Here is a 20,375-nt window from a genome sequence, read left to right as displayed (position 1 = left end):
TTTCGGGGCATTTGGGTTATGGTACCAGACTCCATCTGAAGGCAGGGGCAGTTTGCTTTGGCCGAGGTCAGCGGTGAGTGTGTTTGCTCTATCTGTCCTGGAAGTGGTTGCATCACGCAGCCTCCCGGCCCCCTCCCTCCTCCTAGCATCAGTCAATGCTTCACTAGCCTTTGCAGAGAGTTGGCTTCCCAGGAGGCGCATTGAGCTGGGCCAGCAAGGAGGAGCTTAGACCTGTGTGCAGAATCTGGGAACCTGACTGAACATTGGTCCGGGGCCAGGGTGAGGAAGAGACGGGAAAGATGTTCCGCCCTTCTGGTAAGAAGGCCCCGTGATCGGCTTCAGCCACTGGCGGTCCTACCGTCCTTGGAGCTTAAATAAAGGGACGATTCGAGCCCAGAGAGTCACAGTTCTGACCTTCCAGGCTCGGAGCCCGGGGCCCGCCGACGCCATGAGTTGGTCCTCGCACCCTCCGAGTGTAATCTACTTCTACATTCTTTCATTGCTCTCTTCAGCATGCCTGGCAGTAAGTGTGCTGTTTACAAAATGTTATTTGTTTTAAACGGAAAGCTTAAAAATAAGAAAATATCCGATAAGCAAGTGAAATTTCTGTATTTTCCTCCTCTAGTATGTTGCTACCCGAGACAACTGCTGCATCTTAGATGAAAGATTTGTAAGTCGCTTTTATGTTTCTCTCTGTGTTTGAACTGGACGTGGGCAGAGGAAGTTTTATTCCTTATAAGAGATTCTTTAGCAAATATCTTTTGGCAGTTTAGACTTTTTAAAAACATAGTCTAGGTTTTACCTATTTTTATTAATAGATCTCATGTAGCTTTTTATCAGAATTTTTAATCACACTATTGTTGTATTTTCAGGGTAGTTATTGCCCAACTACCTGTGGAGTTGCAGATTTCCTGTCTAATTACCAAACCAGTGTAGACAAGGATCTACAAAATTTGGAAGGCATCTTATATCAGGTTGAGAACAAAACATCAGAAGCCAGAGAGCTGGTCAAAGCAATCCAAATCAGCTATAACCCTGATGAACCATCAAAGCCAAGTGAGAATCTAACCACCACTGCCTGAGAAAGTCATCTATGAAGTTCTTTTGCTATTATTTCAGTGGTTCTGTTTGCTTATGTATTTTTATATCTCTGATCCCATATTACAGATAAGATAGAGAGTGCTACCAAGAATTCCAAGAGAATGATGGAAGAAATTATGAAATATGAAACATTGATAGCAACACATGAATCAACAATTCGGTAAGCATTTTTTGTTTTAGTTTGCTTTCCACATAAATTCAAACTGATGGAAATTTGAGTGTTGAAAATAAAATTCTTTTTATAAAAGTGTCAACAAATGGGTGGCGAGGAATTTGTGAGCAGAAACATAGGAATGATCTTGGTAAATGACATTGAAAGGTAGAGCAGAAAAAAAAACTTGCCTTAAGAGACAAGTTTGTGTGATAAACATTGTAAAGCTGCCTGTTGCACAGAACCTCCCTTTTGAAAGTAAAATGTCTCTGTTAACAACTTCCCAGGAACTTGTAGACTTTCTGAACATTGGGTTTCAGACGCAATTTTAGTTTCTTCCTCAATTTTTATCCTAAGTTGTTCTAAAAGTAGCATAAGAAATTGAGATAAATGGTGGCTGAGCAGAAGTGGCCCAGAAGGGATTTATCCTCTTTTTGGTAGCAGAGGGATACTATTATTATCGTTACTGTTATTATTATTGGCATTATGATTTGCATTATTATTGCCCATCGTTGAGACTGAAGGGAGACTACAGTTCAGAAAATGTCCAAGGTGCAGTAGAGAAAAAAGTGGTCAAATAGTTTGTCTATCCAGAACCTCAGAGACAACAGTCTGTGTGCATAATAGTTTTCTATCATTTCTGAATATGAACAGGTTGTCCTGTGAGAAACTACAAAAGCAGGATTTTTCACTTTCCCCAGCTTTTTTCTGAAGTTGTGTAAACAGAAACATTAAGAAGAAAGGGAAAATATCTGTTGTTTTATTTTATGTAAGATGATACCCCAGATACTTTTCCCATGTAAGTTATAGACTGAAGTCCATAAATAGATCTTCAGTTAAACCCACAAGTGAAAAGGAATAATGATTTAGCATGTGTGAATTTCTAAACAGAGCTTTTCCTTCCCTAAGAATATTGTCCTAAGAATAATCACCAGGTTGTCTTTATCAGGCTCATCACTTGTGTACTTTATTATCTGTTGCCTTTTATGCAGAAACGAAAATCAGAATGACCACTTACAGTGATATGGTTTTTTGGCAAGGACTTTGTTATTTTCTTTTCCAAAAAAGCTTAGAATTTTAATTCACCTCAATTTATTAAAATCATTTTAAACTTTTTCCAAGAATGGAGTAATTTGTCAGGAAATAATTCTTGAGAAAATAAGGTGGTATTTTTAAAAGAACATACAACATTATTCATCTGAAAAGAATAATCTGTTATCTTATTATTTTGCTTGTAGATTTTTGCAGGAAATGTATAACTCAAATAATCAAAAAATCAGTAACCTAAAACAGAAAGTGGTCCAGCTTGAAGCAAAGTGTCAAGAGCCTTGTCAAGATACAGTGAAAATACATGATGTAACTGGGAGAGGTAAGTGAAAGGTTTATAATGAGATTAAGTTCATCAGAGCAGATATAAAAAGTAAAGGAGATTGTATGTATTAGAATATATACAAATACATTGGACAGTGTCTAGCCATTAAATATAAACAGTTTAATTGCTTAGACTTTTCTTGAGTAGCTGAAAATTTACTTTGAAAGGAATAATGATTGAGAAATAAGAAAATACTTCTCAGGAAATGAATAGTTTCTGACATGTTAAAATTTTCATTTTCAAGGCTGACACAATCATACCTGGATTTCAAACCACCATAAAAATTTCTTCTTTTTCAGATTGCCAAGAGGTTGCCAATAAGGGGGCCAAAGAGAGTGGACTTTACTTTATCAGACCTCTGAAAGCTAAGCAGCAGTTCTTAGTCTACTGTGAAATTGATGGGTCTGGAAATGGATGGACTGTGTTTCAGAAGGTATTTTTCCCTCACCCTGTGTATTTAATAGACACCTGATTGTTCTGCCATATGCCAGACACTTTTCCAAGCACCTTGTAGGCATTAATTCAATAACATTCACAACTTTCCTTTGTGGTAGTTTTGGCCTGCTTATTCCTGTTTACAGAGAAGGAAACAGGCACAAGAGGCCAAATAGCTTGCCCAAGGTCACATGACTAATAAGTAACAGAGTCAGAATATAGTCTGATTTCACTCTGTACTGAGATAGGTTCTCTACTACACCTGCCCTGCTGTGTACATTCATGATGGCACATGATCACAATCTCACAGTGACAGAGGGACCTCTTGACATTGACATCAAGACCCAGGGCTGCCCATCGCAAGAAGATGGTGTCCCCCAGAGGATGCAGTCAGGCTGTCCCATGACCAGGCCCCTCTGCAGCCTTTGCCAGCCCCAGGCTTCCACTGCAAATCCTCTTACATTTTGTTTACCTTTGACCATTGTTACAGCTAAGGCTGCAGGGGGCACTCAGAGCAAGTGAGTGATGGGAGCTTAGCTGGTAGACACAGGTTGAGCAATAGGCTGACCTTTCCACCGTCAGTACAAGAATCAGCGACATCAAGCTGATGTTCTGAAGTCCTCTAGGAGTCTTTTCAAAACTACTACTAGGTTACAATTTATCATGTGCCAGGCCCTCTTCTAAGTACTTTTACATTCTCTGGTGTAATCCCTGAAACATTCCTGAGAAGTAAGCATCATTATTCCTATTTAAGAGACAGGTGAGCAAACAGGCAGCTAGCCCAGGGTCACTTGGTAAATGATGAAATCATAGCCTCCATATTTTGGCCAAAATGGCTATAATGTTTTCATTATGTGCACCGATAATACATTCTCTCCTTTTGCCTGTGCAATTGTGTAATTAGAGGCTTGACGGCAGTGTGGATTTCAAGAAAAACTGGATTCAATATAAAGAAGGGTTTGGACATCTGTCTCCTACTGGAAACACAGAATTTTGGCTGGGAAATGAGAAGATTCATTTGATAAGCACACAGTCTACCATCCCTTATGTATTAAGAATACAGTTGGAGGACTGGAATGGCAGAACCAGGTACTATCAAGAAGGACTTCTGACTTTGGTTGTAGAGACACCCTGGAGAATGCACTTGCTAGCTCTCAGCAGAATAATGTGGAAAACAGTCTGACAGATGTGAAGAACACATTCAGCTATGTTCCCCAGAAGTCAGTTTGGCTCTTGGGCACTCCAAGGCACTAGGTCCCATTCAGGCAGGATCTGAGTGTTTTGGTATAATCCACTTACCCTGGAATCATACAAAACAATAGCTAATATTTCCTGAGCATTTATGTACCATAAATTGCACATGAAATTATAACTTAAATCCAAATAGCTCATGAGGCAGGAATTACTATTAATTCCATTTTACAGATTAACTTTTCCAAGGTTGCATCCAATGGATTTAAACTCAGGTAGTTTACCTCTTATAACCCACCTTCTTAGCTGCTATCCTAGATGGAAAGTAATCTAGCTTTTTCAGATTTCCCAGTGTTTAATAACTGGGAATCAAGTCCAGTCAATCAAATCCAGGAGTTACCTTAAAATGAAATCAGCTGGTACCTTTGGTGAGCTAGAGTTCCTTCTATGCACAGAGCTGTCTGGGCACTTTAAATGTTGTATACCTCATTGAAATTGAAAACAATATCCAACCCTCTTGTTATGTCTATGACATGATGAAGTATAGTCTGTGCCCAAATGTGTATTTTTAAAAATTTTAACCAGAAAGTATAATACCATAGTCAGTAGACCTTCTCCTATGAGAACATCTCCCATTTCTTAAGTCCTGGAGATCAGGGAAGCTCAATGTTTTCTGGAAATCTCTGTTTATGCACCAAGGCCCATTTTCCCCTGCACTCCATAGAATTCTGGCTTTCATTTACAATTATTTTCCAGGGGAGAATCTCTCTCTGACCCTACAGTTCATGTTTTGTGGGCCACACAGGAGTCACTTCTTTTATGTGATGCTCAAGGAAACTCTCCTTGCCACTCCCACACTTCCTTCAGAAAGAAAAAACCCTAAAGGGACTTCAGCCTTTAGATGGTATGAGTGACTAGTGGAACTAGAGCTCCTTTCAGCTTGCTGCATTAATTAATAGTCACTCACTTTCAGATAATTAATGTGGTTTATGAGAACTGTGTGTATATGCTACATACTGAGATAAAAGTGGAAAATGTGAAATTAGGTTCATCAATATATCTGGGTTAGATATTAGGATACTATAGGCAAAAAGCATTCAGGATAGCTGAAGTTTTTAGTCTTCCCTGAAAGCTTCTAGACCCATCCTGGGTGGTGCTGATGACCTTGAGACTGTTACCCACACCTGTTATCCCATGCCAGATTTGTGAAAAATTTTGTTCAGTAAACACATTTCAGACTTATGAAGCAAAGTTTAAAATTCCTAACAATTGTCCTATGAAAGAAGGAACTTCTGAGATGCCTTATAAGGCTCAGGGTCTAAGATCTCTATTCCCTTCTTTGTAGCACTGCAGACTATGCTTCATTCAAGTTAACAGGTGAAAATGACAAATACCGCCTGACATATGCTTACTTCATTGGTGGAGATGCTGGAGATGCATTTGATGGCTATGATTTTGGTGATGATTCTAGTGACAAGTTTTTCACATCCCATAATGGCATGCAGTTCAGTACCTGGGACAGTGACAATGATAAGTATGATGGCAACTGTGCTGAACAGGATGGATCTGGTTGGTGGATGAACAAATGTCATGCTGGCCACCTCAATGGAGTTTATTATCAAGGTATGGCTTTCTTTCTTAATACATGAATTTATGTATGATCTATATTTTTATAAAAGTAAATAAATACAAGTAAGAAATAATTAGTAAAGATATTGGGAGCTTGCTATACAGTTCTTTAAGCCAGAATTGGATAATTCTAGCTTATACCTGAATTTGCCCTCTATAGGAAATCCACCTGCTGCAAACTATGCAGTGATATTCATGATGCTTCTGTCAAGGTTGATACTTTGGGTTATGGTGTCTCCTCTAGTCTTACCCTATATATTATCTAGATGGACTAACATTGCCATGTCTATACTGTTAACACAATAGCCTGGCTCAGCTTCCCATGAGCTGGTGTCAGATAGAATCAGTGAGCAATGTCTAGAGGAATTAAGTGAAGGGCAGGGATATATTGGTGGGTCTACAGGTCCATGAAAGTTTGAGAAAAATCCAGCCTGAGGAGTGTAGATACTTATTTTAGCACAGGGGGAGGGCAAGCTATAGTTTGCTCTGAGGCTGGAGTAGTTCTGAGCACTGGTTTTGCTTACTGACAGACTATTGGAATTCCCCAGCAGGTATGCATGGGGAAGTCCTTACCCATTAAATGAGCAATCCTAGCCAAGGGGTAACTTGGAGTCCTCTTAAAACTACATACATTTACCTTTCGGTTTTCACATGTTTTCAAAACCTAACTTATCTTTGCACCAACAAACCATGTAATTAGAAAAAGTTCTCAAGGAAGGTGCCCAGGCAAGAATACTGGAGTGGGTTGCCATGCCCTCCTCCAGGGGATCTTCCTGATGCAGAGATCAGACCCAAATCTCTTACGTCTTCTGCATTGGCAGGCAGGATCTTTACCACTGTGTCACCTGGGAAGCCCAATATTTTCCAGTAAAATTGTGCTTTCAGGTGACCTGAATCCAGCTGATGAGGAATCATGACTGCCATTCTAACCTGTTTTCAGGAAGAGGGTCCATAATAGCAGAATCTAGCATGACTTAGCTTAAGGAGAGAGACCAATTAGGGAAATGCGGGGCTCTAGCCCTGTTAGTGACATCCCTGCTGGCTCAGACGGTAAAGCGTCTGCCTGCAATGTGGGAGACCTGGGTTCAATCCCTGAGTTGGGAAGATCCCCTGGAGAAGGAAATGGCAACCCACTCCAGTATTCTTGCCTGGAAAATCCCATGGACGGAGAAGCCCGGTAGGCTACAGTCCATGGGGTAGCAGAGAGTCGGACACGACAGAGCGACTTCACTTCACTTCAGCCCTGTTAGCAGTGAATTCATTTAAATTATGAGTGTGGCCAGAAGACACAATACAGGTGTAAAGTTTGTTTAATAATAAGTTTATGTCAATTGTAAATCGAGAATTTGAGTCTCTGCGGATATTTTCATTTAGTAGCTAGCACTATAAATCTGATGTAAATGACAGTGGGCTTCATAATAGACAGCTCTTCGTGGACTTCCTGAGGGGAGAAGATTCAGGAGTGGTGATATACAGATCTATGGTTTGTTTCAGGTGGCACTTACTCAAAAACATCTACTCCTAATGGTTATGATAATGGCATTATTTGGGCCACCTGGAAATCCCGGTGGTATTCAATGAAGAAAACCACCATGAAGATAATCCCATTTAACAGACTTGCCATTGGAGAAGGACAGCAGCACCATCTGGGGGGAGCCAAACAGGTCGGAGCAGAACATCATGTTGAAATAGAATATGACTAAGTCATTTTGCCCTGAGCTGTTTGTTCTGTTAACCCACAGAGTTTCAGAAACTTTCCTGAATTTTCTTCTCATTTTCTCTTACTGTATTTATTAATTTTAAGTCTTTCTTTAAGGATATTTAGCCCTGAATGGCAATGAAAACTCACTTTGGACTGTATTCCCAAGTTACTAAACACACAGTTATTATAAATTTGTTTATTTGATGAGATAATATTTTAGCTTATTTACTAAATATATAATAAATTCATTGTGATATTTTGCATTTAATGATCACACATAATTGTGTCTTGGTGATTTTTTAAATTATTTTAAAAATAGATTAGTATATACTAATATAACAGGAGCAGACTTGAGGAATTCAAATGTCTAAGTATTTCATTACCTCTAAATCATTCCTATTTAGTTATTCTTTTTTAATGGAGATAATTATATCTTTTTAATATATTTTTTGTTTTGATCATAGGCTGGAGACGTATAAAAGACCATTTCAAAAGTGATTTACTTTTTTAAAGAACTTTATCTGAAAAGAAAAAGATAATATTTTTCCTATGGGACAATGGACTTGCAAAGCCTCACTTCATTTTAAGAGTAAAAAGACCCATGTTGAAAACTCCACTAACAGTTTTATGCCAGTGAAAATTTATCTACATACCACTTCAATAAATATTTTGTTTCCTAAGACTAGATATGTGGTACCTTTTATTGACCATTAAAAACCGTCAGTTCAGTTCAGTTCAGTCGCTCAGTCATGTCCAGCTCTTTGCGATCCCATGAATCGCAGCACGCCAGGCCTCCCTGTCTATCACCAAATCCCGGAATTTACTCAAACTCATGTCCATCGAGTAGGTGATGCCATCCAGCCAGCTCATCCTCTGTCGTCCCCTTCTCCTCCTGCCCCCAATCCCTCCCAGCATCAGGGTCTTTTCCAATGAGTCAACTCTTCGTATGAGGTGGCCCAAGTACTGGAGTTTCAGCTTCAACTTCAGTCCACAATGAACACCCAGGACTGATCTCCTCTAGGATGGACTGGGTGGATCTCCTTGCAGTCCAAGGGACTCTCAACAGTCTTCTCCAACACCACAGTTCAAAAGCATCAATTCTTCGGCACTCAGCTTTCTTCACAGTCCAGCTCTCACATCCATACATGACCACTGGAAAAACCGTAGCCTTGAATAGACGGACCTTTGTTGGCAAAGTAATGTCTCTGCTTTTTAATATGCTATCTAGGTTGGTCATAACTTTCCTTCCAAGGAGTATGCATCTTTTAATTTCATGGCTGCAATCACCATCTGCAGTGATTTTGGAGCCCCCAAAAATCAAGTCTGACACTGTTTCTACTGTTACCCCATCTATTTCCCATGAAGTGATGGGATCAGATGCCATGATCTTAGTTTTCTGAATGTTGAGCTTTAAGCCAACTTTCTCACTCTCCTCTTTCACTTTCATCAAGAGGCTTTTTAGTTCCTCTTCACTTTCTGCCATTAGGGTGGTGTCATCTGCATATCTGAGGTTATTGATATTTCTCCCGGCAATCTTGATTCCAGCTTGTGCTTCTTCCAGCCCAGTGTTTCTCATGATGTACTCTGCATAGAAGTTAAATAAGCAGGGTGATAATATACAGCCTTGACGTACTCCTTTTCCTATTTGGAAACAATCTGTTGTTCCATAGCCAGTTCTAACTATTGCTTCCTGACCTGCATATAGGTTTCTCAAGAGGCAGGTCAGGTGGTGTGGTATGCCCATCGCTTTCAGAATTTTCCACAGTTTGTTGTGATCCACACAGTCAAAGGCTTTGGCATAGTCAATAAAGCAGAAAGAGATGTTTTTCTGGAACTCTCTTGCTTTTTCGATGATTCAGCAGATGTTGGCAATTTGATCTCTGGTTCCTCTGCCTTTTCTAAAACCAGCTTGAACATCTGGAAGTTCTCGGTTCACGTATTGCTGAAGCCTGGCTTGGAGAATTTTGAGCATTACTTTACTAGCATGTGAGATGAGTGCAATTGTGCGGTAGTTTGAGCATTCTTTGGGATTGCCTTTCTTTTGGATTGGAATGAAAACTGACCTTTTCCAGTCCTGTAACCACTGCTGAGTTTTCCAAATTTGCTGGCATATTGAGTGCAGCACTTTCACAGCATCATCTTTCAGGATTTGAAATAGCCCAACTGGAATTCCATCACTTCCACTAGCTTTGTTCGTCATGATGTTTTCTAAGGGCCACTTGACTTCACATTTCAGGATGTCTGGCTCTAGGTGAGTGATCACACCATCGTGATTATCTGGGTCATGAAGGTCTTTTTTGTACAGTTCTTCTGTGTCTTCTTGCCACCTCTTCTTAATATCATCTGCTTCTATTAGGTCCATACCATTTCTGTCCTTTATTTTGCCCATCTTTGCATGAAATGTTTCCTTGGTATCTCTAATTTTCTTGAAGAAATCTCTAGTCTTTCCCATTTTGTTGTTTTCCTCTATTTCTTTGCATTGATCACTGAGAAAGGCCTTCTTATCTCTCCTTGCTATTCTTTGGAACTCTGCATTCAAATGGGAATATCTTTCCTTTTCTCCTTTGCTTTTCACTTTTCTTTTCACAGCTATTTGTAAGGCCTCCTTAGACAACCGTTTTGCCTTTTTGCACTTCTTTTCCATGGGGATGATCTTGATCCCTGTCTCCTCTACAATGTCACGAACATCAGTCCATAGTCCATCAGGCACTCTGTCTATCAGATCTAGTCCCTTAAATCTATTTCTCACTTCCACTGTATAGTCATAAGGGATTTGATTTAGGTCATACATGAATGGTCTAGTGGTTTTCCCTACTTTCTTCAATTTAAATCTGAATTTGGCAATAAGGAGTTCACGATCTGAGCCACAGTAAGCTCCTGGTCTTGTTTTGGCTTGACTGTATGGAGCTTCTCCATCTTTGGCTGCAAAGAATATAATCAGTCTGATTTTGGTGTTGACCATCTGGTGATGTCCATATGTAGAGTCTTCTCTTGTGTTGTTGGAAGAGGGTGTTTGCTGTGACCAGTGCATTCTCTTGGCAAAACTCTATTAGCCTTTGCCCTGTTTCATTCTGTACTCCAAAGCCAAAGTTGCCTGTTGTTTCATGTTCAAGGCCAGGAGGGGCAGCCATGAAGAGATAACCCTCGTCCAAGGTAAGAGAAACCCAAGTAAGATGGTAGGTGTTGCGAGAGGTCATCAGAGGGCAGACAGACTGAAACCACAATCACAGACAACTAGCCAATCTGATCACATGGACCACAGTCTTGTCTAACTCAGTGAAACTAAGCAATGGCATGTGGGGCCACCCAAGATGGACGGGTCATGGTGGAGAGGTCTGAGAGAATGTGGTCCACTGGAGAAGGGAATGGCAAACCACTTCAGTATTCTTGCCTTGAGAACCCCATGAACAGTATGAGAAGGCAAAATGATAGGATACTGAAAGAGGAACTCCCCAGGTCAGTAGGTGCCCAATATACTACTGGAGATCAGTGGAGAAATAACTCCAGAAAGAATGAAGGGATGGAGCCAAACCAAAAACAACACCCTGTTGTGGATGGGACTGGTGATAGAAGCAAGGTCCGATGCTGTAAATAGCAATATTGAATAAGAACCTGGAATGCTAGGTCCATGAATCAAAGCAAATTGGTAGTGGTCAAACAGGAGATGGCAAGAGTGAATGACGACATTCTAGGAATCAGCAAACTAAAGTGGACAGGAATGGGTGAATTTAACTCAGATGACCATTATATCTACTATTGTGGGCAGGAATCCCTTAAACGAAATGGAGTAGCCATCATGGTCAACAAAAGAGTCTGAAATGCATTACTTGGATGCAATCTCAAAAGCTACAGAATGATCTCTGTTCGTTTCCAAGGCAAACCATTCAATATCACGGTAATCCAAGCCTATGCTCCAACCAATAACGCTGAAGAAGCTGAAGTTGAATGGTTCTATGAAGACCTACAAGACCTTTTAGAACTAACACCCAAAAAAAAAAAAAAAAAAGATCATGCTCCAAACCACCTCTAAATGCAGAATGCATACAATCTACCCTTGAGAATATTAAAATCCTTTGGGTGAGCTATTTGTTCATAGAACAGTTATGTGAATATTAATAAGTTTTAGTATATGAATATCACTCCAGTGATTTATCTGAAGAAAATTATTTTTGAAAAAGAAAATAGGTCTATGTAGAAACGTAAATAATTATTTAAATACTAAATAAATACTTAAAAAAAAATAAAATAAAAAAAAATAAAATAAAAAATAATAAATAAATAAATACTTAATAACAGTGGGAAATTTAGAAAATATTAACAGTGGAAAAATGAACAAGCAAGGTGGTTTATTAGTACAATGGATAGAATGCAATGATTACATATGTATAATATCTCTCTATGAACATAGAAGCATTTACTAAATAAATGTGAAACTTTAAGATGAAAAACAACTTTACAATGAGAAGTATGTAAAAGTACATATGCATATACATCTTGAATAGAATGTAGTCTTGACAAACATGCATTATTTGTATGTATTTGTCCTCCTCCAACTTATCTATAAAATTTAATAAAATAATAAACAAAATAAATATAAACAAGTCCAAAAGTTTCTGATTTTCTCATAATCACTTTTCCAATGCTTCTTCTAAAATATCAATTATGACATTTTTTCATAAACATTTGGAGCCCCTGTTTTTGGAGTGTCCAAAGTACATACATGCTCTGCATGTTGGGTAATTCAGGAGTGATTGATGGGAAGGGGCTTCTAACTTTCTTCTATACCTCTTCACAGGCTTCCCTGGTAGCTCAGATGGTAAAGTGTCTGCCACAATGCAGGAGACCTGGGTTCAATCCCTGGGTCAGGAAGATCCCCTGGAGAAGGAAATGGCAACCCACTCCAGTATTCTTGACTGGAGAATTCCATGGACCGAGGAGCCTGGTGAGCTACAGTCCATGGGGTCACAAAGAGTCAGACACAACTGAGCGACTTCACTTTATACCTCTTCACCGTTTGTCTTATGTGCTGTGCTTAGTCGCTCAGTCGTGTCCGTCTTTGCGACTCCATGGCCTGTAGCCCACCAGGCTCCTCTGCCATGGAGATCCTCCAGGTAAGAATACTGGAGTTGAGTTGCCATGCCCTCCTCCAGGGGGTCTTCCCAGCCCAGGGATGGAGCCCAGGTCTTTACAAACAAAACATTGTTAGTTTTGTTTCCCAGGTGGCTCAGTGGTAAAGAAAGTACTTGCCAGTGCAGAAACCACAGGAGATGGAGGTTTGATCCTTGGGTTAGGAAGATCCCCTGGAGGAGGGAATTGGCAAGCCAACTCTAGGAATCTTGCCTGGAGAATCCCCATGGACAGAGGAGCCTGGTGGGCTACAGTCCGTGGAGTCACAAAAAGCTGGACAGATGAATAACTGAGCTAAAGCACAAACTATTAATAGTTCTATAGTTAATTTAAAATCCAATTAGATCGAGATAAACAGATGAAATTGAAATGTTTACTTATTTGGTTATTAATATTCAGTGGTGAACACTGAAGGTTTCAGTTCAGTCGCTCAGTCGTGTTTGACCGTTTGAGACCCCATGGACTGCAGTGGGCTTCCCTGTCCATCACCAACTCCTGAAGCTCGCTCAAACTCAGAGTTTAAGAAATGAAACAAGAGATGCACTTACAGACTCAACTGGATTATGTCTACAAATAGAAATGAGAGGATCATCTTGATAACTCAGCTTTTTTTTAAATACACTTTTAAGTGAAACAAAGAGTTTAGAGCATCCTAGGGACAGATTACTTTTCTACACAACTCAAATCACAGATTCCCCAACCTTTCCCTTCACTTTCCAGGCATACAAAATTCAGGTCACTGCAAAGCGGGGAGGTGGCTAAGTACAAAGCAGATGTGTATGGTCACATACTTCGAAAAAAACACTCAGGGAAGCTTCCAAAAAGGAAGGTATTGGTACAGATGCACCAATACTATGATTTCAGATCATGAACTACAGGGCAGAGTTCTTTAATCAGCAGACAGGAGCATTTAGTGAACAATATCAAGAGTTTTAAATATACCTCTTAAGTACTATGGGCTTCCCTCATGGCTCAGCAGTAAGGAATCTGCCTGCAATTCAGTTAAAATAAATAGAAAATATAAGCTAAGGAAAAAGAGTCCTAGAGTGTGGGAAAGACTATTCCATATAACTTTTCAGTGTGTGTGTGTGTGTGTGTGTGTGCGTGTGCGTGTGCGTGTGTGTGTGTGTGTGTGTCCCAGAGGCAGAAATTGAGTTGTGCTCAGTTGCTCAGCTATGTTTGGACTCTTTGTGACGCCATGGACTGCAATCCCACCAGGCCTCTTTGTCCATGGACTTTTCCAGGCAAAACTACACTGGAGTGGGTTGCCATTTCCTCCTTCAGGGGATCTTCCCAAACCAGGGGTGGAACCCTCATTGGTAGGCAGATTCTTTACCACTGCACCATCTGGGAACCCCGAAGTTGAATTAGTCATACTTCTAGCACACCATTCACACACATCTGTGTCAGGTCACTCTGATTTATTGAGTCTCTTTCATTCAAATTTTCTTTTCTTCTCTCTACTCCTTATAATGAACAACCACTGTGATAGACTTGATGTGTGTTTCTTTATTTGTACATACTCTTTTGTACTATGCATTTTTAAATTATATAAATGACATCGTGCTGTAAATCAGTGTGACTTAGAATGCTGATCATCAAATTTTTGTTACAAGTCAGCATTATGATAAGCAAAAAAAAATTGAGAATAGTGTAGAAATGTTTTTCCTATATTTTGTGTGTAATGATTATATTTATTCAAATGTAATTATATGCCTTTGGAATCTAATAATAAAAAATTGACCTATATTTTGTATATCCTTGCTTTTTTACACTTCGCTTTACTAATAATTACTTTTATTGCATTTTATGGTCTAACAGGCCTGTGACTCATTAGAAATTTAATGAAGCTGGTCCTTTACCTCAATTTGAGAAGCACTACTAAGGTCTTTATTGTGCTTACTACTTTTTCATTCAGTACTGTTAAGCTCTACCTACAATCTGAGTATTTGGTAACTTCCCTTAATCTCCTTTTGATTCCAAGACTTACAAAGTGAATATTATTTGGTCCCAAAGCTTGTGCTTTTTAAAACTGTATTTTAAATTACTATCTAAGTTCATTTCATTATGATCAAAGAACGTAATTTTGATGATCTTATTCTTGAGACAGAGTTCACAAATTACTTTGGGACACAGGAATTATCAGACAAGTAATGGTCCCATGTACCTAAATCATAAGCACTCTCCAATAATGATCTGCTTACAAGAAGGGCATTAATATTTTTCTTTTAATAAGGAAAATGAACCAAAGATAGATAATGATTAGCCTTGTAAACACAAGTTTTGGCCCAAATGGCTAATCTTGAGCACTGATAGTAGGGTTGACTGCTGGCTTGTACAGCATGCCTCTGTGGCAGGTTTGAAAGCCTTTGGGGAAGGCTGGATGGTGAAATTTCAAGCTCTTGTTAATCTCAGTTTCACTGGGAAATATTTGAAAGCCCAAATGGATAAATTCAGATCATGACATTTAATCAGGTCTATAACTGGCTCAAAACTGTCTTTTCCAAATCCCAAATCCAGTATTCTTGGCCCTCTCTCCCATTTCCCAAGTCCTTATCTAGGTTTGCTTCTGCTGGTAACTTAAAAGCATGAAGTAAGCCAAGGTAGATGGGAACCCTCCCTGAATAAACCTGAATGTTGGCCCTTCCTAAATAAACAGAGTAGGACAGAGTCTACTCTACCATGAATGTGACCTCTTTCAAATCCCCAGGGATGACTAGTTAAAGTGTGACTTAGAAAAAAATGACCTAACATTTAAGTGACCTTGTACTGGAAATGTTTTCCTTCCTAATTTTCTCTTTTTATACCACAAAGCTATGGGAAGCGTCAAATGAGATCATATATGAAACTGCTCCAGAGACAAAGACAAAATTGAATTGCTTTGTGCTGTTAAGATTGGTATTGTTGCATGAGATTTGAATCTAATGTTGGTTAAGTTTGGAAACATAATTTTAAAACTTTAATTTTTTGACCCATATATTTTAATACATTTAAAATTTCCAAATTATTTTTTATTTGCAGAAAAGAAGATACTACAGACAGTCCCCTATCTCTATCACCCAGTTCCTTTAATGTTAAACGTCTGATATCACCACAGCTCATTTGTCAAAACTTAAGAAACCAACCCTAGTAGTTACTCTTACCTAACTTCCATGCTTTATTCAGATTTCATCAGTTTTTACACTAATGCCCTTTTTTCTGTTCCAGGGTCTGATCTGGGATACACTACATTTAGTTGTCATATCTCCTTAGTCAGTTTTGGTAACAGTTTCTTAGTCTTTCCCTATTCCCAAGTTCATGAACTTGACTGTTTAGACAAATACACTGTGGTATACTTGTCAATTTAGGTTTCAGTGCTCCATACTTATTTTTGTTGACTTTTGTCTAAGCAAAATTTTACCCAAATGCCTTCTTTTTTTTTTTACTATAAAATTTTCCATTAAAAATAGGTTTCAAGAAGAATCACGGAGAAGTAAATCAGTCTTAATAATTAAATTACACCATAATTTTAATAAATTCCTTGCTATGGAAAGTCTAAATACCTTACAGATACTCTTTTCCCAGATCTCAATACATCACTATTAAATAAATACCAACTGATAGATCATGTTTGCCATATTTAATAGAAGAACCTCAATGAAATCAGCAGAGAAGTGTGCCAAATTAAATGAATTTAAGCTATATGATGTTGAGATAAATTCATGTTGTTGATATTAACACATCACTTGATTATTCACCTGCATAATGGTTTTATTTTTCAAAAATACCATTTATACTTTAATACACATTCAACAAAAAATGATATATCCAGCAAAATTTAGCTAAGCATACTGTAAGTAAAATTGATTAATCTTGAAAAATGAATTATTTAATCAATAATACAGTTAAAAGGGCTTCCCTGGTAGCTTAGTCAATAAAGCATCCACCTGCAATACAGGAGACTGCTTGCAATTCAGGAGACCTGGGTTCAAAACCAAAGGAAATGAAGCAGTGACAACACTTAAGGGACCTCACTTTTACCTCTCTCTCACACGCACTCCTCACGCATACATACATGCGTCTCACACACACAATGACTTAGTGGAAACTTGATTAAAAGTACTTAAGTAAAAGACCATGAAAATCATACATAAGAACAAAAAAAGAAAATGATTATTTTATTATTGGAAAATTATGAAATTTAATTCCAAAAATGCTAAAAAAAAATAAAGTAGAATTTCTTTCATGAATAAAGAGATTAAAGAGAAACACACTGTGATGGAATATCAGGAATGATCAAGAACTCTTTTTTTCCATCCTCACTTTCATAAGTGTAGCTCAGAATCATTTTTGTATATTTAAGGAAATTCTCATCTTCTTTCTACAACTGTAACTTTCAGGAAAACCATCTGCAGTCAGAGTATTGATGAGTTCTGAAAGTAAAAAGCCCATTAGTCACTTTCAGATAGATTGTCATACTAATCTATTCACCTTTCACAGTAAGCAGATTGGTAAAAAACAAGCTTTTGCAATTTTGCTTGAAATTCAGGAAACAAGGAGAGAAAATAAGATACACAAAGCTAAGTAGCCTTGCCAACATTTTCCAGTAAATCTTTTATAGAACAGTCACTGCTATCAAAACCCGAGGCAAAAAAAGAAAGAAAAAAAAAACCTGAGCCAGAAGTGCCAAAAGAGTAGTATAAGTGCCAGGATCTTTTATATTTTTGTAATTTAGACACTTTAAAATATAAAAATTAATTGTGCTACTTTCCAATTGTGCACTAAATACTATTTTAACAAAATATTTCCTGTCAAAGTACCATCATGTTCTTGTTATTAGGAGACTAATAAAGATACACATTCATACAAGTTTTTATGCTCAAAGATGTAATTACTATTTTTAAGAGGTATCTTTCATTTTTAGACGTGAATTAAATCTGATATTTTAAGGAATATTTTATAAAAAATATGACATGAAGTAATGCAGAAACACTGTTTCAATCTCTGCTTTGTGTTCAAACAGTACTTTGAATTTACCTCATGGGATTTTTCCCATTGTTTCGTATCAGATTAAACCAAGTGAAATTGAGACATTAATCATTTTGATCTACAAAAATGGCAATTTTATATGGTTTAATTTCTTAGCTGCACATATATTTATTTGCTCCCCAACTGCAAGCAATTTGAATGTACAAGACTACACATTATCTGCTTTTCTATCTCAAGAACATAGCATGCAGGACTGACAAATAGCAGATATACAATAAATGTTTATTATTCTCAACAAATGAATAAATGAACTGAACTCAGAATTCAATACATTTAAAATAAATTGGGGAAGGAAGGGATGTTCTCCTTTCTGGGATGTGGCCCCAGTAAGGACAAATACCCCATTCAAAAGAAAGCAGAGGGTTGCTTTATTTTGCTTCATTTGTAGTTTAAAGTTATGCTTCTACAAGGGCAAATATCTAGATGACTGGCTATGTATTTTACCCTCCTATATAAATTTTAATGTGTGGATATAGTTTAAAAGTGAAACATAATTATAGTTATAGAATTTCTACTCTTTTTACATACATTATATATTATACAAATAGAAACTATTCTAGTCCTGCCAGGTGTGATGGCATAACTTATATGTGAATTCTGTATTTAGATACTTATAATTTGTGGAAAATTATATTAATGAAGGAAACATTTATTTCATTAGCGCTAAAGAAAATAGAATATAGTAATCTGTGGGGAAAATGCAATACAGAGTGGTTTTGGCTTAAGAAATTGGAAAATTCTCAATTTTTTCCCCATTTTTACTCCTGTAAAGATATCCTTATTGTCATATGATTTTAAAAAATTATACTCCTATATATTGTACAACATAGGAATATAGCCAATATTTTATATTAAATGTAAATGGCTATAATCTTTAAAAATTGTGAAACAATATGTTGTATACCTGAAACACATAACATTGGACATTATCTACACCTCAATAAAAAAAATGATATTCCTTGTATTATTCTTGCCTATTCACCTGCATGCCTTTCTGTCTAAGCAGAACCTGCTTCTCCATGGCTGATAACAAGGCTTGTTTGTGAGATAAAGAGGGCTTCCCAGGTGGTGCTACTGATAAAGAACCCACCTGCCACGGCAGGAAATATGAGACGCTGGTTTGATCCCTGGGTCGTGAAGATCCCCCGGAGGAGGGCACAACAACCCACTCCAATATTCTTGCCTGAAGAACCCCATGGACAGAGGAGCGTGGCATAGGGTCCATAGGGTTGTAAAGAGTCAGATATGACTAAAGCGACTCAGCACACACATGAGATGAAGAACCTCACCTGGTGCTCATTCTTGCAGTGCCAGGCTGAAGAGTCCCCCAAAAGTGCTTGGTTAGGGAACTCTGGCACTGGAGACATAACAAAGGAACTTTCTGTTTATACTTAATAGCACTTATTCTATGCCTGGCATTGTACTAGGCAGTGTGCCTCAGCTTCAGGAACTTAGTGTGGAAGAGACAAAAAATAAACAACTTTCCCATCTATACCATCCAGTAGTGATAAAATAGAATGAATGAAAACCAACTCAGGTTAAAAGAATAGCATGTGAAGGTGGCTGCCCTTTAGGTAGGGTGGTCAAAAGAGGCCTCTCCAAAGAGGTGCTATCTGACCAAAGCCCTAGATGAAGCAAGGGAGTGAGATGTGCAGATACCTGAAGGAGCCATGAACAGCAACAATGGTGCCCCAGGTGCTACCTTGGAAATGTCTGGACATGGCACCAGAGTGCTGGCATTCAATCAAACTGGTTTCTTTCAGGTTACTTTCAATCAGATTCTGTCCAACCAAGTCATCTGAAGTTCACCAGATTACTCTCTGGGAACTTTTTCCATACACCATGTTCACCTCCAAGAAAGACACTTCCTTTGGGCAGAGGAAAACATCTGGGGAAGTCAGTCTTGGGTCCTATATATTCCTGGCATTTTTTGCTAGTTCAACCTCCGTAAACAAGTGTAACCCAGTTTTCCATGGAATCACTGCCCTCCAGAATCCAGATAAGGCTCTAGGGCTCTCTCTGAGCTCTGAAGCTGCCTCTAGAAACCCTAGAAAGCCACATCAGAGGTGAGCCTGGTTAGGCAAATAACCTTCTATGGAGTAGGCAGTGTAGGAGGGCTCTGCCTTGCACCAGGGCTCTCACACACTCACATCAGGCTTCACACACCCGCAGAGCCCAAGGAGACAGCAGTCAGTTTCACAACAGTGGAGTTCACTCATGCATTCTTGTTCAGTGAAGTCCTGTACCTTCTGGGGAAAATATAAAGATCAATAAAATATGTCAGTTCTCCAGTTTATGATTTAATGGATGAGATGGATAATGTTCCTGTAGTACTAAATATTATGAGTGGCACATGGTCTAAGGAAGTATGAAAAAATAAGAGGCTGATTTCAATTGGAGACATGAAATTAGGTTACTATGTAAAGTGTCCAACAAAGTGCCCAGCCCTTAGTAAACACTCAATAATTTTTGGTTATTATACTACCATCAGGATTGGCTTCACATAGGAAGCAGCATTTGAGACAAGGTAGGATTGACAGACATATCATAGGCAGCCCAGTTAAATATATATTTCAAATAAACAACAACAATAAATTTTTATTCTATGTCCAAATATTGCATGGGACATATTTACACTA

The 20,375-nt window shown here is 38.4% G+C and overlaps 1 protein-coding gene across 2 annotated transcripts; it reads left to right on the top strand.

Moving 5' to 3' along the window:
* The first annotated feature begins 269 nt into the window (after window positions 1-269).
* Window positions 270-8,266, top strand: FGG (fibrinogen gamma chain). 2 transcript variants are annotated; one of them, XM_043902669.1, is made up of 10 exons: window positions 270-523; window positions 626-670; window positions 873-1,056; window positions 1,168-1,261; window positions 2,491-2,621; window positions 2,924-3,057; window positions 3,964-4,148; window positions 5,596-5,873; window positions 7,374-7,543; window positions 8,046-8,266. In XM_043902669.1, exons 1-10 carry the CDS (start codon window positions 449-451, stop codon window positions 8,058-8,060), a joined length of 1,311 nt encoding a protein of 436 aa, XP_043758604.1. In that variant the 5' UTR covers window positions 270-448; the 3' UTR covers window positions 8,061-8,266. The 2 variants fall into 2 exon arrangements, with proteins under 2 accessions (XP_043758604.1, XP_043758603.1); XM_043902668.1 differs by having other exon boundaries at window positions 7,374-8,266.
* Window positions 8,267-20,375: the final 12,109 nt, after the last annotated feature.

This window comes from Cervus elaphus, chromosome 5 (assembly GCF_910594005.1).
Source record: "Cervus elaphus chromosome 5, mCerEla1.1, whole genome shotgun sequence".
In the NCBI taxonomy this organism is placed as follows: domain Eukaryota; kingdom Metazoa; phylum Chordata; class Mammalia; order Artiodactyla; family Cervidae; genus Cervus; species Cervus elaphus.
This window is presented reverse-complemented; position numbering and strand designations above follow the sequence as displayed.